We start from the raw sequence: 24,540 nt of genomic DNA, 5'->3' as shown, positions 1-24,540 counted from the left end.
ACCTCTGCCTTTACGCGCAATAACCGAACGTCTATGTGTTGCTCTTAGACTATGGCAGACATTTTTCGAAGAACTTCCGAATAACCTCGTATTTTATCTGTGGAGTAGGGTTATCGCAATTGTTTTTTTGATAGGGCTTGAGTATCCTAGTGTCTTCACCAACGAAACGTCAAGAAATGCTCCCGACATCTAATATGCGCTGTTTACATCTGTGTTCGTCAGCAAACCGACTAGTACTATCCAACAGTTCGTGTACGGTCTTGTTGGTATAGACAAGCATCGAATACATCAGGCTATACCGATATTTGTGTCGATAGAACTCAGTCAAGTGGTCTGGAGTAACTGCGTTGATGGATTTTTAGATACCCAAAGAAATAATTCATCTCCTTCAACGGTCGTTCAGCCACCATTAAGGAATTATTATTTCCTGTTATTGCTACAACGACATAATGGTTACATGCTATCAGCTGTTTAGTGGACCTTCGTCCGCGAGGAGGTTTTGCTCCGGTCTCATCTTAAAACCCTTTAAACTCAGGAAAAATATCGATAAATGGCAGAACATACATAAAAGAAAACTACTTGAGCTTCTCAAAGAAAAAAAGGTCCGATAATACACTATCATGCGCAACCAAAATCCGTTTGTTTACAAATAAATGATATCAATATATTTCTTTAGTTTCAATTTAAATCGAGTCTGACATATTTGCTTGCGGATCTTCAAGGTATCGGAAGCTGCCACGTATTTCTACGAAGAAGTAAAAGTTCCTGACAGAAGTATCTACAGTATTTTGTTAGCATCCATTGGCAGAACTGGGCACACCGCTCTCGCATTCAAAATTTTCAGGGTAAGCTTACTGTAACCGATCGAATTATGCTAAACATTAATCGTCATAGCTGGATGTATTTGATTCAACTTACTGCAAACATTTTCAAACAGATGGAAAAAAGAACGAATTCGCAGCACGTTTGTTCGCGTGCAGGTAAAGATCACAGCATCATCTAAACAAAAACAGAGCGCAACACGATGAGTAAATATTGCATATTTCTCTGATATGAAGCTCTCGTGAAACCGTCGATCAGTAGAATATTCAGTAGTCGATCAGTAGAAGACTTAGCTGTCGAAATACTATATATATTCAGTTATAACTATTGGTTATTAATTATATTATATGCGTATGTAAATGTGAACGTTCCAAATTAGATAATAATGAAAAAGGGCCCTTCTGCACTTCCTACGCTGGCTTTGTGTAATGCCATGTGGTTCAGTTGTCCAGAGGAAGATCTACCGCACTCAATGCATGTATAACAACTAAGGACTCGTGTGCACTTTCGCTTTGGACGCGATGGCGTCAGGTGGTTTCAGCTCCGTTTTGCAAATTTCCGACCTTAATGACTTTATCACGCCATCACAGGAATGTATAAAGCCAGCCGAGGTAGAGAAGCCCAAAAGGCCTCTCGGCTCGATACGTATAGGGGACACAGCAAGCGATGCCTTGATAAAGCCTGAAGAGAACACCAAACTGCAAAAAGTCGGCATAACCCTTAACGATTGTCTGGCATGCAGCGGGTGCATTACGTCAGCGGAAAGCGTCCTCATCACTCAGCAAAGCATTGACGAACTTTTAAGAGTTTTATCGCAACCCGATGGCCGTCAGGTTGTCGTATCTGTTGCTCCTCAGGCGCGTGCGTCTTTTGCAGCTAAATATGACGTGTCATATCAAAGCGCTGGGCTAAAGTTAAAGACGTTTTTCAAGAAGCTAGGTGCCAGAGAGGTTATAGAAACATCATTCGCAAGGAACTTCACACTTCTCGAGACAAAGAAGGAATTTGTACAGCGTTACAAGGAGCGAAAAGGTATGCCGATCTTGAGCTCAGCATGCCCAGGCTTCGTATGTTATATCGAAAAAACTCACGGGGACACAATATTACCGCATATGAGCCACGTTCGATCACCGCAACAGATAATGGGTCGCTATGTGAAAACATTGCTGGCCAAAAAAATGGGACTTGAGCCATCAAAAGTTTATCACGTAACGATGATGCCTTGTTTCGACAAAAAGCTTGAAGCTTCAAGAGACGATTTTTTCAACGAAGTTACGCAGAGTAGGGATGTGGACTGTGTTGTCACTCCAGTCGAAATCGAAGAGCTTTTGGGTAAGCAAGGTGTTGCATTTACGGAGCTCAATGAGTTCAGTGAACGATCTGCACTTGAAGGACCATTCTCGCTCGAAAGCTGCTACCAGCACGAAGGCAGCGGATCAGGAGGATTCTGCGATTATGTCTTTACGTCTGCCGTTAAGGAGCTCTTTGCAGAAGAAAGGACATGCGAACTTAAAGCATTGAAAAACAAAGACCTTCTTGAAGTATTATTTAAGCGTGGTGAAGAGGTAATGTTACGCTTTGCCATCTGCAATGGTTTTCGCAATATTCAGAACATTGTACAAAGAATCAAACGTGGCACCTGCCAATATCACTTTATAGAGGTAATGGCTTGTCCTTCAGGTTGCCTCAATGGAGGAGCTCAACTGCGACCATTTGAGCAAAAGGGCAACGGTAAAGAGCTTCTCGAAAAGATTCACGAGATTTTCCGCAAAAGTCAGACTGAAAATGCCTGCATACCAGAGTCGGACGTAGATGTTAATTTCTTGTACGAAGAATGGATAGGTGATGACGCTAAGGACTTGTTATATACTAAATACAAAGCCATCCAGAAAGAAACGAGTGGGCTTATAGCGAAGTGGTAAAATGGCGATCATTTTTACTGCAAAAGTCACATGCGCCATATGGACAATGTGAAAGTTGACCATTGTAACATATATACTAATAAACTAAAAGAAAACAGTTAATGGTTTTCATTAATTGAATTTCCTGTTATTTTGGCTAGTTAGACGTATTTTGATGTTCTTTATATTCTTAGGCATAACACCCATTACAAGCATCACAAAGTCATAATACATTAAACGTTTATAGCCTGTTTGCTTAATCAAGAAGTGTAAGAACAAAAATGTAATTTACCTTAAGCGTTTGCTATTGTAGATATGTATGACCGCTTTTTAAGATAAAGGGGCTGAGACTTGCTGCAAGTAATGATAAAAAGCTAGCGTTGATAACTTGTTGTCTTATATATATATCTTTCAAATATTCAACAAGCATTGGAGCTCATCACGTTTACAAGAAATACCAATAGTTTATGGTGTCATCTATAGTATTTGAGGGTATTGCCGCACAGATTGTCGCAACCAAAAAAATTCAACTTACAGGATCTGCGCGCACGAGACATTCGGCCAAATTCTGCAATTCTTACAAGCCTTTTTAATGCCTGTGCAAACAACGACGAAAATCGGTCGTTTGCTCTCTTAAAGGCCCGTAATCTTTATGAGCAGGTTAGTTATCATTAGTATTTCGACCAGCCTAGCGTTAAAAGGTAGCGCAAGTATTGAATGAAGTCAGCTAATATCCATAGGGTCCTGTTATTTATATAATTATATCAAAATAGCTTCCATAACAAATTTTAATGTGATTAGAATTAAGGCAATGTTTGGATTTTATTATTGATTTCCAAACTAGAGAATGAAACTAAGTTGGTAAATAACAAGTACTGTGCTTGATTACGAAAGATGTCTTAGATATTTCGCCTATTGACAAGTACCCCGGCTCTTCTAACAGAGTTCAGAGCATTTGCAAATTTTTAACAATGCCTTCAAAAACAACAAAACGTACACTATTCAGTTACATATAACCGGGGGTACAGCTCTATAGAATCTTGGACAGTTAATAATGTACGCGTTTCTTTTAGCTTATCGTACATTGAGAAGTTTATAATATTTAACTCCGTTTCCTAGTGTGCATTTTGTATAGATTACTTCGGCTGACTTTTATTAATAGTCCCTTTTATATTCACACCTTCTACAATATACATAATACATTCGTATCTGAGCAAGTGTGGATCTACTTGGCAAATTACTTACAGATACAAATACAGGGTTGGCGTCCCGCGGCAGTAACTTATCACTCGATGATGAAGGCGTTCGCTATACAAGGCGATTGTGACGCCTGTTTTCGGGTTGGTTTTCTGATACACACTACATATATATGTATATATAAGTAACATTATACAAAACTGTTGATGTTACTCATTGTAGCAGATAATTATTATATTTCATCTTTGAACTCATTGAATCAGTCTTTAATAGCATTAAATAACAGAGTGAACCCTAAAATTGAAATATTATTTTTATATAGACCTATTTTTAATTATATTTTTGTCTTTTTGAAAATGTCTGATGCCTGCTTCTTGTTGTTTATATCTCTGCGGTAATCTAGCTCATGGATGAAATGGTTGCCCGGGGGCACGCAATAACGATCGACACTTACAATCACCTGTTAATGGGCTGTATAGCCAACAAGGAGATAGGGTTTGTGCTGGCAGTTCGAGTGCTTCGTCACATGCTGTGGAGGCGGATTCGGCCAAACGCAACAACCTTCAATCATTTGCTAACAGCTGCTCAGCAGTGCGGCTGTGGCGACGACATCAGTTTGTTAAATAAGTATGTTTTCAAGATTTTGAGTTAATCAAAGATCATTTTCTTAACCAAAAAGAACGTTATAAGACACGACGTTTTTCAACGTTCAAAGACATTTATATATACATGTATAAACACATTTCGGAGGAATGGAGGGAGGGAGGTAGAGAGCGAGTAGGGTGAGAGGAAGAGATTATTGAGTCTCGGCCCTCTTATAATATCAGCAAGGAATTCTAGGAGGCCGTGAGCGCAAATTATCTTTACATTCTTGTTTCTCAATTTTGCCCTCTTGTAAACTGTAGCAAAGTATTATATCACATCATTCCTTTATTTCGAATAGATATTTGTGGGCAAGTTGTTTCGGGACTTTAATACTTAAATGGCCATAACTTATAATCTGGTACAAAAAAAGGACAGATATTAAACAACTTTCATAAGACGCATCTAGGAAATTCCATTTTAAACAAATTGTCATTTAGCAATTTTTTTTTGTTTAAAAAAATGTTGTCCTTTTTTTTTGGTTCCTGTCTTGCAAGGCTGCTCAATGATGCCCGGCAGAGTCAACTTAAAGATCCGATGGTAACGCTGATTACATCTGGAGAAAGTCTTCTAGACGTCAGACTGAAGGATCAGCTAGTGGCGGTTGCCACTGTGCCAAAAACGTCTGAAGAACGCCTACTCTTAGTTGGTGGCCCCAAAGGCATTCTCTCCAGTATGAGTTACTTTCGCGTACGTGTTTTTTTCTTTACAGTTATTTTTTTTTTTTATAAATTTGCCCATGGTGTTCTTGCACGTCGTAGGCTAGTCGTCGTTCTCAGTAGCCATATCTTTTCCCTTTGATTACAGGTCGAACCCTCAGCGGTCACGTATAGTCACCTATTGAAAGCTTATACGAATGAAGAGGAACTAATGCAGTTCGTCAGGTCGTTGGATAGAACGGTGCTAGACGTGGGCTTTTGGAATCAGCTTTTGAAAAAATGCATAGTTTCGAAGCTTTCATGCGTTGATGAGGTGATAAAAATGATGAACGAAAGGTAAATGTAGTTCGATATGACAGAAACGCATAGTCATAGTAAACGGCACTCATGTCTGAGCTGGCTCATTTTTTGGGATAGCATATAGTTAATGACATAATTTATGAATTTAAAAACCTTAGTTAGCCTAATTAGCCTTTATTAGTTAACATTGTAGGCCCTATTTGCTAGACGAATTCGTACTTCGTATATATAAAGCATTTTACATTTTTTTTTTTCGTCTGTCAAAATAATCTGTTCTATTTTTGAGCTGGCTGAATTTTGTTAAATTAGCTTTTAAAGCAAGTACCGTTATAAGCGGTTGACTTCTGTCTTGGCTTCAGCCAACTACATATGGTGTAAAAGGTCAGGACCATTGAGATTGGACGAAACTGCTGGTTAGCCTAAACCAACTCAAATTATACAGTAATTCATGTATGCAGAGACAGATACTGAACATGGGTAGTGCGCTGGAGAGTTACCGTTTCTCATATAGATTTTTCTTCCCTAGTCATTCTCAGACCCCATGCTAATTGTCGGTAGTAGTCGCTTCGGGCGCGAGGTAATATCCACTTGATGAATTTAACTGAAATTTGCAGTGAACACAAAGTGAAAATATGTTTAAATAAATATGTGAATAAATGTCATTCATTGCAGAATTATCGTTAAGCGTAATACATCAAAAAATGTCTTGTAATGGCTAAAATATGGTTGTCGCTTTGTGCGATTTCAGCAACATGAAGAAGGATATCATTACGTATGGCATTTTAGCGATGAGGGCCCAGACTGACGAAGAGATCAAGGCGTTCATCAAAGATATAGAAAAAAAGCAATACGCCATTAATGAAGTGATCATGTCGACGCTGGTGACTAATGTCGCTAGGCAACACAAAGCAAGTTAGTTGAGCAATCCATATACAAATTCCTGACAAATATTAACCGGTTTTATCTGTCATTGTACAAGTCTCATTGTATTTTAACGTGGAACTGCAGGGTCCTGGGTATGATTCATGTATGAAACGACTAACTCTTTGATTTGTAAGCGGATTCCTACAGTACGTTGTTAGGACAAGAGCATTTGATTGGGCTGTATTTTCAACCCCAACTACATATTTCATTTCGATAAATAAGCCGAACGTGTCACAACCATTCTTTGACGGAAACGTATTTTTGGAGAGCAGAACGAAAAGATACATAATAATGTACCACCATAATAATGCACACCTGTATTGTTGCCTTCAGTTGTATTGTTCTTACGACAATTCTCGGTATAAGTCGGCCGTTTCGTGTATCTAAAGCTACCCATTCGTTGTTATAGGTACCCTTGCCTACCTGCTCAGCTACTGTGAACTGCGCGATATTCACTTAAACCAAAAAGCTCTACGGAATATAGCCATCGCTATGGACCGTGCTCACTATCCTTCACAGGCCTATACAATAAACAAGTTTCTCAAGCAGGTAAAAACTACGCCATCGAACGAGCTAACTCGAAGTCGGCTGAAGCAGTTTGAGCCGCTTGTCTGGAAAAAGGATCGCTTGCGATTCGACCCTGACTCTTCAGAGGCCGAACAGGTGGCGCGTGAAAAGGGTACCACACTCACGGAGAAAGAGCTTGAAGCACTCCACAAAGATGAATTCATCGAAGCGCGAAAAGATGATAAACTTAGTTTAATGGATTCGAAGAAAAACGGAATTTGCGGCGTCAAGTAGAAAAGGTTTTTAGGAAAGAATTTGACGAATATAGCAAAATAGAGCATAAAAAAGAGGCGATAGCAGTAAACAGCTAGGAAGGTGGCGTAGAGGCCAGTCACATGATGAAGTAACATACATTATGTAAACCACAGAGAAAATAAATGTAAATATTTTAAACCACGTGTCATCTCATCTTACGAAATTCGTATACTTGCAACTTAAACGTATTAAAGTTGAACTTGTTTAATTTAGTCAAGAATTCACTGGTTTGAGCAAAATTTTGTATGTTGACTGGTTCTATGCAAACGTCTTAGATTGCGAACATATGATGCTGCATTGTTCAATCCTAATAGATTTTAGTTCAATTTATTCTGTTCAGTCAATCTATAAATTGATTTTAACTTTATAATCTCGTGTTCTCTATTCTTATTATAATAATGTTTACGAATCGGTGGGAATAGTACTTATTCTTTTGTGCATCAAAATACCTAAAGATTGTATTTGTTTAATAAGAACATTCCGATTTTTTGTATAAGTCAGTTTCGTTGTATAAGTCCCTTGATACTTCGTTCAGATCTCTAGACATGGGCATGTGAGTCTGCGCATCAAAATCACCGCTTGTCAAAATTGTAATCCCAGAAGCATTGCCAGATTTATTCTACAAAAACACGACCATAGATACTTCTGTTATATTGTATTTTCCTGTAGGACTTTCCCTCCATTCTTCACGGCCATTGATAAAAGCGAAAAGTGCTTTTTTATTTAATTATGCATGTTGTACCTTTCAACGTCAAGCGGAAAGTAGAACTATATAACACGTTTTCTTTAAATACAAAAATGATGAAATTTGTCACGCATTGGTGTTGCCGAAGAATACAATATTTGAGATTCAATAGCCCGCCCCCGTTCCATTACGCGCGACACTCGGCGATTAGTCGGCTAATGCATTCATCCGACCGCAGCAGGGTAGCATACAGTCGCAGCTGAGTGTAAGATTTTGTATCAATCTTGTAACGGTGGCGAAATGAGCGCTGTTAAATATTGAGCCTAACGGGAAAACCACTCGTAGGGAAGAGCTTATAACGACGACGAATAAATGGCTCATTTGCTACGAGAGATTTTAGTGGGCGTCCATCATCTGCGAAGAGGTACGCTTCTATCCGGCAGATGAGCAGTGCTTGGTTAAGAAGCTGTAACTTCATTCAGTGTCGTCTCTCCTCTTTATCCGCTGCCACCCTTTTCACGCGGTGAGTTGAATGAATTTCGCTCGTTTAACGTTTGAAATGAGAAGGACGAATTCGCCTGTGAGAAGATGCAGACATTCGCGCTCGTCTCTCGTCCGCGGAAAATGGTAAATTCGTCTAGAGCTACCGTTGTCACGGAAACCGGGGTCGCGGAATGGGGGTTTGTAGAATGCTGGCAATAAGATCGGACAGTACTCATTTGCATGTCTGTTGATTATGACCAGAGACAGATATCAAGCATTGAAGAACGATCCTAAAAATCTTTCGCATCCAAACTCAGATGAACAAAAACTCTGGGAACTATACTTGCACTTATTTTGTAACTGGGATTTTTTTTTAAACAGAAATTGTTAGATATGCAACACCACTTTATGAAGTATGACAAACACAAGTCAGTAGTAAAGTCTGGTTGTGTGTTTTTAAGTTCCTGTCTATTGTGCGTTGTGCAGCTAAGTGACAGTAAAGAACCAGATTGAGATTTTCAGTTGGTCTGACAGCTGTGTGTGCAATGGGTTCACTTTCAGCAAATAGAACTTGCGTACAGTTGTCTCTGGTAATGATTAAGGTTAGTATTCAAAACGATGAGCATGAAAATGAATGTTTTGCATCTGAAAAATCGGAGCATGTGCAAAAGGCATGAATATGTAGATAATAAAGGTGGCATATCATGCAAACATACTAATAAACTAATAATAATATATAATATAATAATCATAATATTTATCATAATCAACATGCAATAAATTTCAAATACACGTTATTATGCATTATTTATAGCACACAAATTGATCGAATAGGTGAAATCAAGAAAAATATTTTACAGGCAGTACGTTGAAAGAGTCACAATTGAATGTATTCTATGCAGTCATAAATGAGATGCATCTAGATTTGAGGAAAAATCAAAGCAAATAATTGATGCGCTATCATTTTAACTGTTGAACAGATAAGCGTCCTTTTATTTCTTGTGATATAATTCGGTAGTTTGGAGAATAAAAAACGAATAAATTAATATTGTAAGGCTTTTGAGCTATTTTTCATCATATCTCAACATCATTTGTTTAGTTATACTCTATATGAGGAAAGTAACCAAGATAGCCAACAGAAAATTAAATGACTAATTACCTATTGCAACTAGCTGCCAAAGAACTAGGAAGGGAGCGCCACTGTAGCTCATTGATTCGATAGTCAACAATTAATATTATTGATCTGTATTGTAGGAACTAAATTTACTTCGACAGCTCGTACTATCATTTCCTTAGATCAGTTATGGCAATGTTTTACCGCGCCATCAGATGGGAGGGAGGTCCAGGTGGTTCACGGACCAGCGAATGGTGGTGCGATGCGTTTGGACCTTACGAAGTTTTGCTGGACTCTTCAGCAACTGCAGGGAATTTCAGTATAGCAGGCCCCTCACATGGACAGCCCTTAACTCACAGGGGTGTTGGACCTTTTTTGATGCGACCCCGAGAAAAGCTCAAGGACGGATTCAAGCTTGTTTGCTCCCAGTCTCGCCGAAAAGCTGATCCGTGCAAAGCTACGGCGTCTCTTGACAGCAACGGTGTCTTCCTCTTAAGGTAGAACACATGGACGAAGCACATACATGTAATATTGTAAGCGTTTGCAGAATTAATATTTTATTACTAGTGGGAATTCCTGAATCAGAATCTCTTAGCTGGATTTGAGAATGGGCGAACTATTGCTAATAGCTAAATTCAAAGTGTATAGCTAAATCTTCCTTGAATTCTAATAAGTAGTCCGGTACATGTGAGTGAACTTCTTAACATGCTTTGTAGGCGACACTTCCACAATCACGGTCCTGAATTACATTTACCCCAGCCGGCATCACCGCACGTACATCTTCCACCTCCACCAAGTTTTGAAGAGGCTGCAGCGACGCTTGCCCCACCGCTTGGCCCAATGAAAAAAGTCCTTGAGGAGTACGACACTACAATGATGATTTTTGATGAGAGCAAACAGGAGATGGTTGAGTATGTTGTTCTATTTTTGCCAGGGATTATATTGCATTTTTGCTATGAGATGGTTTAATAAAATATAAAAAAAATAGTGGATAGGTACTATCTGTTTATTCTTCACAGGGATTTAATCAACCAGTTGTCCTTAATTCCGTTGCCAACGGCACAAATTCAAGAAGATTTGGTTCCACGTGCATACAGACAGATTGAAACGTCCCCTGACACGACGTAGACTGGATGTCATTCGTAATAAGATCTTAAAAGTAGATGGACGATGTATAGTAAATTGCAATAATGTTGTAACATAGTGAAATTTTTTGCACAGAGTGTTCAAGAATATTATGATATGACGCTATTTTATATAACACAGCGCAAAATATAAAATACCGTGTTTAATAAGAATGTATGCATTGTGACAAATTACCACAAAATTACAGAACGCCTATCACTATGGAAAATTACATGGACATTGTTAAAAGAGTCAAGATGGAGGAAGTAGGCAGCAAAAGAGGTGAGAAAAAGTTGGGCAACACCTTGTTTTAGCGTGAATTTCAAGAAGATACAGTATATCGATACGTTTCTCTCTTTAAATGATGTGCTCTCGTCTATTAATGAAGAAGAACGCAAACATTATTAAGGACGAGGATGTTACCGATTTTGAAACTATTATATAAAAGCTACTTAATACTTGAGTCCATTTACTTAGAGCATTTTTGTATTCAATTTCCAGCTCATTTCCTCTCTCTCTCTCTCTCTCTCTCTCTCTCTCTCTCTGTTCACTCTTTTTCTTTTAGATACAGTGGTTTTTATCCTTTATTTGATCTGTTTCCTTTCACTTGAGTCACTTGTAGTATTGCATGTTAGAATGCTGTAACGTTTACTTTCACAAAGGTACCTTCGTAGTCCACGATATGTGGCCTGCAATTTTGACATTCATCCCCGACTTAATTTTTGCCACTTGCAGTATTCCGATGCCCAGTTCCATCCTGCCATCATCATTTCGGGTTTCGACCGAACCTTTATGCGCACATGAGGTTGCATATGCGTGGACGACGTATGGCGTCGATTCAGGCACCGGAGAAGCTTTGCCCACTCTGTCGTGTTGATATGGTCACGCACGAGGCTTTGGTTCGTCACATCGTTGACGACCATGACACCCGGCTGGAATGCACAGAGTGTGTTGACAATGCATCTATCAAAATTTATAGGCAAAAAAACAAAGGAATGGTCGTCACTAGATCTCTGTTGTGCAAACCTAGGTATTTTTAGGTAGCCGTACAGTGTGTGTAACGTGAAGAAACTACATGTTAGGGACACAATTACCGCATTACTACTACAATTACTACTTTAAATGGTTTTCAGACACGAGTTCGAAACGTACGATGCGTTCAAAAAATGGAAGATTCGTACCGAACAGGAAGACACGTCTACTTTTACTATGCACATGGGTATGACACACAGCAAATCAAATGCAGTATTCAGCTGTTGCCGAACAGGTCGAAAGCTAACTCAGGACGAATACAGTATGCATACCTCGTACAGAAAACGACTCGGAGTGGAATGCCCAGCGGCCATGGTCGTTAGAGAGGTTGACGGCCGAGTTACTGTTACTTACTGGAGGAGTCATATCGGCCATACACCTAATATTCTCGATGTCAGGTATGCCAGCCTGACTTAAACAGCTACCTCAGCTTGTAACAAAATAGAGTCATCTCATTCATATCAATAATGACAGAAGAACCTTTATTCCAACAAAATATGCTATGCTTTTAACAGACCGTATCTGCAAATATTAAACATTTTCATACAACAGATGTTATTATTTCACGCATAGTTAGTAGCATCCATACTATGTGTCTAGAGCATGAAAGTCTAAATTTATATTTCAGTAACAGGCGTTAAATAATACCTTGCTGTTTGTAGATTAACTACCGAGCACAAAGCGTGGATTAAAGATTTAGTGGAGAAAGGCTATCGTAAGCGGGCCATTGCTGCCGAAGCAGCAAGAAATTACTTTGGTCAGGAACTGAGTCGCAGTGTTATTATGGACCCAGAAACGCTAAAACGTATATTGGTTGTTCTCAATCTCAGCGATAGCAAAGGAACGATTGATGTTCCGGTAAGGACTTAAACATCTGCAAGCAAATTATATTTTTACTTCTATAGACAACTTAATCCACGTAAAGTATCTGTAACCTCAGCTACTGTTTTGAAAACTTGATTCTGTCCATGAACGGATCAATTTTGTTTGAATAAAATTTGGACAAATAGTTTGACAAAATAGATCATTTCACAAACATTTCATTGCGACAAAATAAGCATCTAGTATACTAGATGCAATTTCATATCAAAAAATAAGTATCTTATCCTGCAATCCAACTGTATTGATATAGAAAAAAACAGACATGCTCTGTTCTATGGTCATAATTATGGTATATCTTTCAAATTGATTCTTCGATGGGCAACAGATTAAGCACGACCCAAACAATGTCGACCAGATTCGGCTCTTCCTCGTGCAGATGATTCGAGACGGTTTGGAACGCCTGGGGTCTCTTGAGACTGAGCTGCAACATTTACCGAAAGAACATGGTGTTGATGACCACAAAACTGTCCCTGTAAGTATCACAAAAAGCCCTACTCTCTAATCGCTGTTTTGTATAATTGTGATGTTTGCAAAAAAACGTTTTTCGTAAAATACTTCTATTATGATTTCGTCATAAAACGATAGATTGTTTTCTACTCGACACGAACGGTAAAATTCTGTTTCTCGTCAAAGTAATTATTACGGATCACGTTGACACCGGCCATCTACTCTTAACAAAAATCTAGTTGTGTTATTTATTAAAGCAGTTTTTTAAATAAGTAAAAGTGTCATTTAAATAAGTAAAAGTCATCATTAAAGTGATCTCGTTGTTAATAATTCGGGTGTCACTGCTGTATATGTGCGTGCGCGTGAAGATGGACAATATGCGAATGTTGCGGCACGACCCTACCGGGCATATCCACATGAATCGTTTGTCGAATGAAGTTGATCGAAAGACAGTGGAAAACAAATACCAGTATACCACCGTTGTTTATCCACGAAAATCACCACATGAAACATGTGAGCAACTGTGTCAAGAATGTGGCGTCTGTGCACACAGGTAACCTTGATAAAGAGAACCATCGACGCAAATTCATGTAATGCCCCTATCTATTCTGAAATGTAAACATAAGTATCATTAATAGCCAAAGCTGAGAGACAGAGGGAAGTTATTCGTATTATTTATACTATTAGTATTATTATTATGCTAGTGCTTTATGAGTTTTTAAAATGTCAATATTGCAGTTCACAAATTTTTGTGTGAAGCCTTTTTGATTCATTTTGGTAGCGAATCTCTTGTTTTGCCTTTGCTTGTTTTTGGTCAGGTATGGCTGTACGTGCATCAAATTTATGTACGATGATAAAATGTGCAAACATATTCATACAGTGGCTATTCGTGAGGGGTGCCCAGGCCCAGACTGGGTCGACCCTTTTCTTTCCGAAAATACGATTGGCTTGCAGGAGGCTTTGCGCCGACTTCATCGTTTGAACCATCGGGAACGCTTGAAAAATGTTTTGCCAATTGCGGAGGAGATTGTCTCACTATTAAAGGTACTATATAAGTAGCTAGTTAGGATGTTGAAAAGGCAGTACAGAAATATATCGTAATATTTGTTTAAATAATAAGAAACCCTTATAGCGGATCTCAACATGATCATCGACTTGGGCTTAAATATAATGAGTTTGGCATGTAATGCACGTCGTGTTTATGCGAAAAAAACTAACTTTAGATATCACACATGACTGTGTCTCGAAAAACCTCTTGCACCGTCAAGTGTTACCCAGACGTGTATTAGTAATCAGCCTGAGATAAACGGATTTTTTCAAATGCTAGATTCGGAACATTATTGACTATATCTCATATCTGAACTGGTAATATACATTACTATGTACGAATTAACTTAGACATGATTTTGTAGGCGACTAGCTTATTTAGCAAAAGAAGCCAGGATCCGTGGGTGTGAGCCGTGAGACATTCGAATACGTTACCATTTAAGTAGAGAAAGTTGCTTCTTATCTACCTCAGAATTGAATTTCTTTGGAGGATAACTATTACATTACGGTGGCATCTGAAAGATTAAACATATATAGTCGAAACAGATATGGCCTATATGGCCTAGCTAGCTAAACCACTCCCTTTTGTTTGGTCTAAATGAATGCTTAGCGGCTAAAGTGGTGGACATTAAACCTGAAATAATTTTGTGTGAAGGTGGATCGTAAGGTAGACCTCAATCAGGTCGAGGAGCACCTTCGAGGAGCACTTGTCTTACTTCGCGCCGGAGCCCCTCTACAGACGACTAGGGACGATGATGCTATGAATGTTAAAATGTTGAAGGCGTTCAGAGCAAGACATATTGCTGATCGGACGTGGGGAAAGGATGATCCCGAATTTACTGTGCTGTTTAATGCGGGAAAGCCCATCAAGCCCAGGGTATGTTTATGATTATGCTATGTTAACATATAGTGGCTATTTATAAATGAATATGTGGGATATTATCTGCCCTGATTAGAAGCTAGCATTTTATTGAAGCCCTGTGCTTATTCAATTAGTTGCTTAGTATGCTGCCTGTTCAACTCTTTTTATTCGATTATCGTTGATAACTGTTGAGCGTGAGCCAATCTATGACGAAATGATCACATTGTTGTTAATGAACCTGATATTTTTTAGTTCCTTAAACTCTAGTCAGCTGAAAAAAAAGTCACGCACTTTTCTCTTCCTCTAAAATTATTGAAGTGTCTTCCAGTACTGGCAAAATTTTGCTAGAACTACTGTAAATAAAATTAAACATACAGCACAAAAGTAGCATGGTGAAAATAAGCTAATCACGACGACATTAAATATTTATTTAATTTTTATTCAAATCAAAATATTCAAATGTATATTTCGCATCATTTCTTGCGTTAATAGTACGTTAAGTAAGATATCGCGAATACGTGCGGCAGTTTCCGCCATTCTGACAGACGGCATTGAAAAATCAGACAGAAACTGAAATTCACTGTTTTTCTGAGGTCCACGTACACACTTTCCCATTGCAAAGTATGTACGTGAATGTGTTGTAGAAATAGATACACTGTTATAGATAGCTTAGTTTGGTATCGGCAAAATCTTGTTTGCACTAAATTTTACCGAAAAACCGTGTTAACTCAAAGCACTAATATTCTCTTGTTTGCAACCGGAGATTGACGCTACTCATGACATTACGTGAAGTTAAATGTTGATCAGGTTAACTTGGCTCAAGCAAAAATCAAAGCAGTATTTTTATTTATTACTTTAATTTAAGACGCAGGGTAGATCCTCAGTGTGAGATGAACTTTCATCTATGGTTTATTAAATGGCAGACTTTTGGAACAATATGGGATAATACGACATATATTTTATAAATATATGCGTTGTCTCTATCGTTTTTCTTCCTAAAGAGATTCCCAGCTTTGTTGGGTTAGCATGCAATATTGTGCGAGATCTGTAATGTTCATCGAGGCTAAACGCACAGTTCAAGACGTATTTTATTTAATAAAAATTTGCCCATTCTTTGTGAAGTTATTATAATATTAAATACATAGGGAGACATACGCTTCCGCAGCCGACAAACATGTACATGTAAGATACTAGAGGACTGTAACTGACTGGCTGGAACATCGGTAATTTTAATTTGTTCTAAGAGGAACGCTGCAGTCTTTTAGGACTGCACTGCATTGTATTAGTATTGAGTTGCTGTGTTATATCGCGGCGTTCTAAGAGTAGCACTTTCTACAGTTAGTCATAACAATCACGCTTGCCCGTATATGTTGCATGTCTCAGCAGCAAGGTTATCTGAGCAGGCGTATTGTTATTATATAATTATAATATATTATAATACATATTAATATAGTGTGTTTAATTATGTGCGCTTATGGGTCTTTTGTCTCGCATTCAATCAATTCAGAATTAATTAGCCGTTCATTATCCGCCACCCGCTGATGAATAACAACTGGTTCAACAAATCGACCATATAGACATTTTCATTCCTAAAAACTCTACAATATCTAAACAGTAAAAACATTCTTTAAGGCGTTTACTTAGCTGAACATCTGTGCTTTGTATGTATTTCTGTGGTATTTCTCAACAGAAGGAGGAACTGCTCGACGAAGTCCAAGTAAAAAAAGAACCCATACTTCTACCGAGCCAAAAGGGAGCAACTCTCCCGCCCAGCATCCCACCTGTGGTTGTGGGTAGTTCTGAAGTGCGTTCCGGTAATCGACTGCGAGGGATTAAACGTTACTATCCAGATCTTGATCAGTTGGTTTTAGCTGGCAGCGCCCAGGGCGCCACCACAGCAAATCTGCCGCCGCGATTGCCAAAGCTGACAAACAACTCCGAGTTGCCAACAAAAGCGGCACGTGCGTCAAATCCAATGCGATTGCGACCCTCGACTCGAAGCTTAAAGGCAGCTTCCACTACGTCAAGATCTTCTACAGATACTTCATCTTCAGCAGCTCCATTGCCATCCATATCGACGCCAGTAGCAGCGACAGCAGAGGAAGGTCCTACGAAAGCAGAAGGAGTAGATTCGAATTCTAATTCGGAGAAGTCGCCACCCTCGAAGTCTATGGCACCACCACCGAACACCAAGGTTTTTAAGACAATTGTCCGGCCAATGAAGATACCTCTGGCTGACGGCACATTTCGGCTGGTATACGTTAAGTCGGATAGCAGTTCACCTGTTCGGATATGTGCTCCACCGAGGCTTTGTAGAACCACTGACGGAAGACCAGTTATCCGACCGCGGTTTATGACTTCAACGGAAGGCCCCAAGATCACAAAGATTTCTGCCATTAAGTCGGCGCCGCGTGTTGTCGTCTTCGCTAATGGCAAGCCTCTAAAACCTATTGTACCTGTGACCTCAGTCACCTCCGTGGGACCAGCCGGATTTCAGCAGATCGAATCAGCGACGGGACTAAAAAGACAAGCAGCTTCGGAAGAGGCTACCAATGCTTCTGAAGATAGTAATAACAGCATGAGCAAGCATAACTCTGTGGATAATTACAACGGCCAGTCAGACTCTGACCCGCCGCTAGAATTTTATGTCCCTGCTGGTTCTGACGAACTCATCGATGCATCAAAGCAACGCTCTGCTGAGCCAATAACTGGCGGCCCGCTAAGTACTGGATCTGAAAAGGCTGCGGATGTTGAAACCGCTGAGGATGATATGCAATTGAAAAGTCCTTTGCAGCTAGTGGCAGATATCGTCAAGCAAGAAATTGACGCAGAACCGTTCTAGCATTAATATTCCTTTGTAGATTAAATGTGTTACTTTGGAGAAACAATGTAATATAACGCAAAAGAGTGCGTATCGCTAGGATGCCACTTAAAGCATACATGAACCTCACTCTGGATAAATCACCATGTGCAAATTACCGTGTATACCATGTATATCTAGTGCCAGTCAGCAAAGATCGCCACTTCATTATCTATGCAAATGACAAGTTCAAAATAGGTTGTAACGCTGTTAGCTTAAAGAAACGTTGCTGAAAATTGCTTTAAGTATTGTGAAGTATTGAAATCGTAAAACATAATGCCAGGTGTGGACACCGAAATATTTAGGATCAGCTTTTTTCTCATCGTTGCTTAATTATTATGATGCCAAGACCGCGTTTTATTTGAAAAGGACATGTCGCCAGGACACCATGCATAATGAACGTATCATAGAGACAACGTATATCGGAAGTATGTAGGACATAAGCTCGTCACAAAGAACTGAACTGAAATCCATTGCTTTACGAATCTAAAAGATGGTGTGCGTCATGCTAGTCGAAGAAAGATCTCTCAACTGAAAAAAAGTAGGAAAAGAACGTCATCTCTACTGCATTATTTTTAGGTGATAAACATTTGTTACTTGAAAGTATTATTTAGGAAGGGTTGGAAAAAATGACTAAGTAATTATAACAATCAAATTACCTTATCAGTTGTTCCAGGAACTAGGCGAAAGTGGCCTGGTAATACTCCGAAATAATAAAGGTAATTAGCGTCTTTGAGATAGTCAATATCAAAAAACTTCGTTTTATTCTGATTTGCTACAGTCAAAAGCTACTAATGTTGCTAACATCAAAGCTCAGGAAATAAATTACCGTTGAAAAAGGTAGCTACAGCTTTTCAGAATATTAGACAGCTGATTGAGCCTGTCCTTTAGGCCAATCGAAAATGCCAGGCTGAGAGGTCTTGGTTAAACCAATATACGGCACCACAGCAGATAAAACATAACAATATTTAAAGGTATTATACTTTCGCAGCACAGTTTTTCTTTATGAAAATGCCAGCATGAACGCTGAGATCGACTTGAGATCGAGCCACGGCCTCCAGAACAATTTATTTTTCTACTCAGTGGCAAGTTCTCGAAGTCATTCTGTTTGTTTCAATGCTAGCTAGTGGCCTTTCTCAGCTATGATTCCTCTTATCTTAATATATCTTCAACACATAACCTACATGTTTTTATAAACCTTCCTTCTTTATAAGCATTAGTTGTAATGAAAAACTAGATCCTTTCTCTAGAATTGAAGCCTCTACAGAAATCCCGACGGATATAATCCGTAGCTAAATGACGCTAATATAATAGATAATGAGTATCTCGCTTGACGTTCTGTGCAAGAAACTGATCGCGATCTGATGAGATCAAAAACGATCCGGGTAGTAGTTTAAGCAAAAATACAAAGAATCGTAAAAAAGATACTAAAAAAAATAAAGAACGTCACTTGGCTTGGGAGAATAGAAAAAAGTGAACCGCAACACGTCTTAATCAAAAAATTATGGAATCAAGCTTTTTTGCTTTGAGCGAATCCGGTGAGCAACGATACGAATGTCGCCGTCAGACAATGATAGAACAAAAGAATTATAGGAAGGCAATAAGTGTAACAAAGAGTGGAATGTCTTTGAAAAGATCGAATTTAAAGGGAGAATGGCGTTTGTGGAAAGCAAATCAAATAACAAATGATCAGGTTGATGGAATTAGGGGGCAAAGGAAGAAGGAGCTTGATATACGCTAGCGGATTGCCAGAGAAAGAACTGTTCAGTCATTACAAATGAAGTAGCTGCCCCAACAAATTGAACGAGTAGCCGAATTCGGCAAGAAAAATAGCCGTTGAATAATATTACAAAAAGTAGGAACCACTTCATGAGACGAATCCAATACTAACATAGTTTCACGGAGCAAATTGCTAAAATGAAACAAAACCAAGGGAAAGTAAAAGAGTTGGATGAGGATAAAACGTGCCCCCTTTAAAATGAATTAAGTTATGATTTCTATCGACTTCTTGAAAACATAGGTCGCTTTCAGAAATTGATTTTTATAGGCGAATTTTTAAAGGGAGGAAACCTTTTCTGGCTTTCGAAAATGTTGTTTCATAAAGAGTGATTTTTTCGACGTATTTCCACGTTCTTGGTTTTCTGCTAATCGTGGTAAGCATTATATATTTAACGATCACAATGAAAAGGATTGAACATAAGAGACATATACAAATATAAAACTAGATCGGTTGCTCAGCTATCAGATATATTAATTCGCTATAGTTTGTATTAAAATATTGATTCGACGTCTCTCTGAGCCATGTTTACTCAGAATTTACTTCTTACTGGATCAAAAAAGTATGAATCAAATGCCCAAATTTTCGGGTTAAAAGTCAACCCATAACCCAGCTTATGATGCCATATTCGCTTATTCGTCTGCCAAGCCATATTTTAGAGCATTCGAGCGAACGCTTTATATTTTTCAGGCGCTTTAACTTTTGCTTCGAATAACTTTGGCCCGTGTTTTGTTTTATTGTACAACAAAAATGGAATACCAAAGGGCGTGTATTATGTTCTGTGCGAAGAACAACATAAAATGCTCACAAGTGATGCCAATGCTACAGAAGGCTTTTCGGAAACAAGCTATGACTCAATGTCGGGTGTAGAAGTGATATCAAGGTTTCGCGATGGTCGAAAAAGCCTTGAAGACAACCCTCGTTAAGGACAACTTGTCATGGCGAGTACGGACGAAAATGTGGCAAGAGCAAAACAACTCACGCTGAGAGATCGCCGAATGGCCCTCAGGAAGCTCACAGAAAAGTCGGACATCTTGCATGAGACGTGTCGGCCTATTTTAAAAGACCGTTTGGAGGTCAGATGGCTTACAATAATTGTTTCGGAAGACGAAAGTTTGAAACGAATGCAGACCTGATACCAGACTGTTAACGTTTTAGCAGTTTGTTGCTGAATTTTTTCTTAAGCTTTGATAAACACGACGTTTTTGAAGGGTTCGTAGAAGAAGTCAATTTCCTGGATTTTTGCTGGATTTATGTAACAATTTTTCTCTGTTGTATTTTTACTCTTGATGTACCTTTTGTCTAGATTTATTTGAACTAGTTACTAAGTGATTTAATTTTAGGAAAAACTAACTTACATTTAACTAAAATAATGTATATATATATATATATATATATATATATATATATATATATATATATATACTGAATTATATAAAAAATGCAAAAACAATATATATGTATATATATATGCGCGTACGCATATCGGTTGACTTTTCAGACCGCCGATTTAGAAGTTTTAATATAATTAAGCGGCGATTTCAAGGCCTATTTTAAGTTGTTTTCCTACCAACGTATTCATGTATTACATTTGTGTGTATTCCTTAACAGGATGGAGAACTTCTTGGCAAGGTTCAAGTAAAGAAAGAACACGTAATTCTACCGAGCCAAAACGAAACCACTGTCCAGCATTCCTCGTGTAATAACGAGTGATTCTGAAGTACGTCGCGCTACTCGTATGCAAGAAAAGAAATTTTTCTATCAAGACTTGGATTTAGTTGGGATGCTATCATGGCAAACCTGCTCCCACGATTGCGGAGACTGACAAAAAACTTGCCAATAAAATTCACGTCTGTGTCAGATGCTTCACAATCAAGATTCTCGGCTCAAGGCTTGAAGACAAGCTCCACGTTGTCGGAATCATCTAAGGCCACTTCTTTAAGTGTGCCAGCTCGTTCGTCGTTCGTATTGATGTCACGTCTTGCAACAGTCGCAACACCACCAGTAACAACAAAAACAGAGACTGGTTTCACAAATATAGACTCAGCTGGTTCGAATTCTGACCCAAAGAGGTCGCCACCATCAAAGTCAATGGTGTCACCAGTAAATATCAAGATCCTAGAGAAAATTAGGAATAAAGATTCCCCAGGTTGATGGCACATTTCTATCGGTGTACCTTAAATTGGATAGCAGTTTACCTGGTAGGATATGCGCACCACCAAAACATTCTAGAACCAATAGTGGAGCACTGGTTATCCAATCGCAGCTTATTAATTCGACAGCTGGCCCCAAAATCATAAAAAGCTCTGCCATTAAGTCGGCGCTACGAGTTGTAATCTTTACTAACGGCCAGCCTTTGAAGCTAGTTATACCTGTGATCTCTAGATCCCTTCTGACGCTTTTAAAAGCAGTAACAGTAATGTAAGCCGCCATATGTCCGGTGCGCCGCTGGAATTCCATATCCCTGCTGGCTCCGACAATCTCATCTCCGCGAAGGTGATAACTAGTAACCCGTCAGGACCTGAATATGTGAAATTTGCAAAAAGACAAACATCCGAATATAACTTGCAGTTAAAAAAAAGTTAAACCGGAAATTGATGCGGACTCGTTTTGACCCGGCTGTGCATGTTAAGGAAGAACAAGTTCCATTGACAAGAGGTGCAATTGAATGGAAGCTGCTGGGTTTGCGGTACTGACCTAAATGTCATTCAAAGTAGTGATGCCACGACCATAATTTCATCTTACTGTGAATAGTCAGCCATGTACAAGACACCATGCCCAATGCCAGTAACATTACAAAGACGATCTAGTTGACAAACAATGCCGTGTAATTGCGTTATAACAGACATACTGTATATAAGACACTGAAATTATTTAGGGTTTGTCGAGATGTATGTTAGTCTGGTAAGTAGCCGGTGTGATCCATAAACAATTAATATATGGATCAAAAGATGACTAGTAAAATATAGATATGTTGCAATTATTCAATCACAGGCAATTGCGCTTTCCGTCTATACAAAAAAGTACGGATCTCATGAATAACACTATTTGCATACCAACAAGAAATATTATGTAAGTTGAATGAATTTGTCGTCACATTAAAAACAATCAAAACAAAGTGTCATTTTGCACTACACGATATATAAAAACATGAGTTAACAAAACGATAGAAACAACAGAATTATTTTTTATTTTCTATATACAGTGTTACTGATCTTGCTTTGCTGTACGGAACTCTGCGTATATACAAAATTTTCCATTCTAAACGGCAATTAATCTTCGAATAAAACGTGCCGCATACTCGACTTATTCTTCGATATTTGTAGTGCGATAATTACCAGTTCAAATAGGTTAACTGCGGAGAAATAGCGGAGACAATATCAATTTTAAGTAGTCGAGAAATAGGGTAGAAAACTTTTTAAAAAGTTCAAGATTAATGTAGAAAAGTCAGAGAATGATTAGAAAACAGGTCTAACGTTTCTATGTGAGAGATCTCCCAGTTGCACGACGAAATTTAATGTGTTTCAAATAGAACACAATAGGTTATCGTCGAAAACGATTGCAGACGTTGTCAGAACAACTGTATGGCGTGATGCCGGATTAATCTGAGCGTACTGATCTGACTATTTTTCAAGTCTAGAGGTGTTCGAAATGTTGTGTAAAATATTTTTTCAACTCTCACATGGATTGCATCTTCGTTTGCCTCTTAAGCTAACAACTAAAATGATATATTCTAATTCTAGTGGATCCAAACAAGGCTTGTTTTGTTTTAAGAAGGTAATCATCAAGCTGACCATGATTACGCTATATTTGCAAAATACAAGATAAATTAACTAAACCATAAATCTTGTAAAGCCGATAAATACTATAGCGACGAAAAAGGCTATTCGTATAGAAAATGACAATTGCATTATTTTTCAGATAGTCATTTGGTCCCAAAATGACGAGTGATTTACTCCCAAGCTGAAACGAACCATAGTAAATGTAATTGCATGTATAGAAAGAGTGGTCCGATAGCAAATAATAATCGCTTGCTTTGCTATTACAGTGTAAGCTCGCTAAACTTTAGTGTTCTTGTTCTGCTTGGGATTTTGGCGAGTTCAGTCCAGAATACGGTTAAACGTAGTGGATATTAGTTTGATGTTCAGTGACGATATTAAGCTATGAAGATTGAAGTTCACATAAATCGATGCATTAGCGAAGAAAAAGATACGGTTAATCAGTGAATTGAAAAATAAAAATAGAAAAACAAATAGATGTTTATGTCAGCGCCGTTACATAAGTCGCCAACAAAATCGATACAGCCGTCAAATGCTTCGCGGTCTCAACGATCGAAGGCGGTGCCCATGTCATCATGGGTTATTTTTGGTAATTTTTTCAGTTTAGGCAGTTTCGCCGTCGGCAGCAATCGTGAATACCTCGGCAACCATGCCACCGAAATCGAAGTGGCTATACGCGACAACTGCACCGCAGCTCATAGGTTCTTTTTTCTTAATGGAATTTTATTGGCAAATTTTAAAATGGCAGGTGTCACTGCCTCCGAGCGGCCAGTTCATATTTTTCATTTCGCAAACAGACCAGCTCTAACACCGGTTCTGCTCGTAATTTTTGTGGACTCAGATGGTTGGAGGACTGACGGTACTCAACCAACAACAAACCAGCATAGTTTCTGAAAGCAATAAATATTCTGCAAATGTCTCTACCCATGTGGATCTATCGTGATCGTTTAAACTTCGACGTGCCATCGGAGTGTTATGCTTCTGCTAGCTTTAATAATTCTATGAGCGGATACGAACACCTTTCGATGAAGATGATCATTGATAGCTATTTAAACACTGAAACAACCGAATATAATATATTGCTAAAGAAGCTTTAGTTAGTGCACGCTATGCCGGAAATCGACGCGGAGGCATGTTAATACGAATGTACGTCGGCAGACGAAGCAAGTTTCATTTCAAA

At 38.7% G+C, this 24,540-nt stretch overlaps 3 protein-coding genes across 9 annotated transcripts; all 3 read left to right on the top strand.

Moving 5' to 3' along the window:
• Positions 1–23: 23 nt before the first annotated feature.
• Positions 24–7,405, top strand: LOC111244478 (pentatricopeptide repeat-containing protein 1, mitochondrial). Its single transcript, XM_022791664.2, has 9 exons — positions 24–602; positions 723–845; positions 3,261–3,383; positions 3,971–4,063; positions 4,324–4,547; positions 5,060–5,252; positions 5,370–5,557; positions 6,270–6,433; positions 6,855–7,405. The coding sequence occupies exons 1-9, from the start codon at positions 450–452 to the stop codon at positions 7,244–7,246; spliced, it is 1,653 nt and encodes a 550-aa protein (XP_022647399.1). The 5' UTR covers positions 24–449; the 3' UTR covers positions 7,247–7,405.
• LOC147757977 (cytosolic iron-sulfur assembly component 3) lies at positions 887–2,841 on the top strand. The gene has a single exon (XM_086981408.1). The coding sequence runs from the start codon at positions 1,344–1,346 to the stop codon at positions 2,742–2,744; it is 1,401 nt and encodes a 466-aa protein (XP_086837534.1). The 5' UTR covers positions 887–1,343; the 3' UTR covers positions 2,745–2,841.
• A 648-nt stretch (positions 7,406–8,053) lies between the features above and the next one.
• LOC111244966 (uncharacterized) lies at positions 8,054–22,886 on the top strand. Of its 7 annotated transcripts, none has more exons than XM_022792605.2 (14): positions 8,141–8,475; positions 8,997–9,037; positions 9,690–10,046; positions 10,266–10,460; positions 10,883–10,956; positions 11,410–11,620; positions 11,808–12,104; positions 12,369–12,564; positions 12,914–13,060; positions 13,404–13,588; positions 13,854–14,079; positions 14,738–14,959; positions 16,635–20,793; positions 21,193–22,886. In XM_022792605.2, the coding sequence occupies exons 3-13, from the start codon at positions 9,739–9,741 to the stop codon at positions 17,784–17,786; spliced, it is 3,213 nt and encodes a 1,070-aa protein (XP_022648340.1). In that variant the 5' UTR covers positions 8,141–8,475; positions 8,997–9,037; positions 9,690–9,738; the 3' UTR covers positions 17,787–20,793; positions 21,193–22,886. The 7 variants fall into 7 exon arrangements, with proteins under 7 accessions (XP_086837523.1, XP_086837522.1, XP_086837521.1 ...); XM_022792603.2 differs by having other exon boundaries at positions 8,141–8,579; XM_086981396.1 differs by lacking the exon at positions 8,997–9,037 and having other exon boundaries at positions 8,136–8,475; positions 9,732–10,046; positions 16,635–18,523.
• The last annotated feature ends 1,654 nt before the right edge of the window (positions 22,887–24,540 follow it).

This window comes from Varroa destructor, unplaced genomic scaffold (assembly GCF_002443255.2).
Source record: "Varroa destructor unplaced genomic scaffold, Vdes_3.0 BEIS01000002.1, whole genome shotgun sequence".
NCBI lineage: Eukaryota > Metazoa > Arthropoda > Arachnida > Mesostigmata > Varroidae > Varroa > Varroa destructor.
Note: the sequence above shows the minus strand (reverse complement) of the source record. Positions and strands in the feature narration are given on the sequence as shown.

Coding starts and splice junctions, on each gene's coding strand:
- LOC147757977 (XM_086981408.1), top strand. CDS start 1,344: ATGGCGTCAGGTGGTTTCAGCTCCGTTTTGCAAATTTCCGACCTTAAT.
- LOC111244966 (XM_086981396.1), top strand. CDS start 8,396: ATGAGCAGTGCTTGGTTAAGAAGCTGTAACTTCATTCAGTGTCGTCTC. Junction 10,047..10,265: donor AACGGTGTCTTCCTCTTAAG/GTAGAACACATG, acceptor CATGCTTTGTAG/GCGACACTTCCACAATCACG. Junction 12,105..12,368: donor CCTAATATTCTCGATGTCAG/GTATGCCAGCCT, acceptor TGCTGTTTGTAG/ATTAACTACCGAGCACAAAG.
- LOC111244478 (XM_022791664.2), top strand. CDS start 450: ATGGTTACATGCTATCAGCTGTTTAGTGGACCTTCGTCCGCGAGGAGG. Junction 846..3,260: donor TCGCATTCAAAATTTTCAGG/GTAAGCTTACTG, acceptor TTCAACTTACAG/GATCTGCGCGCACGAGACAT. Junction 4,064..4,323: donor ATTGTGACGCCTGTTTTCGG/GTTGGTTTTCTG, acceptor GCGGTAATCTAG/CTCATGGATGAAATGGTTGC.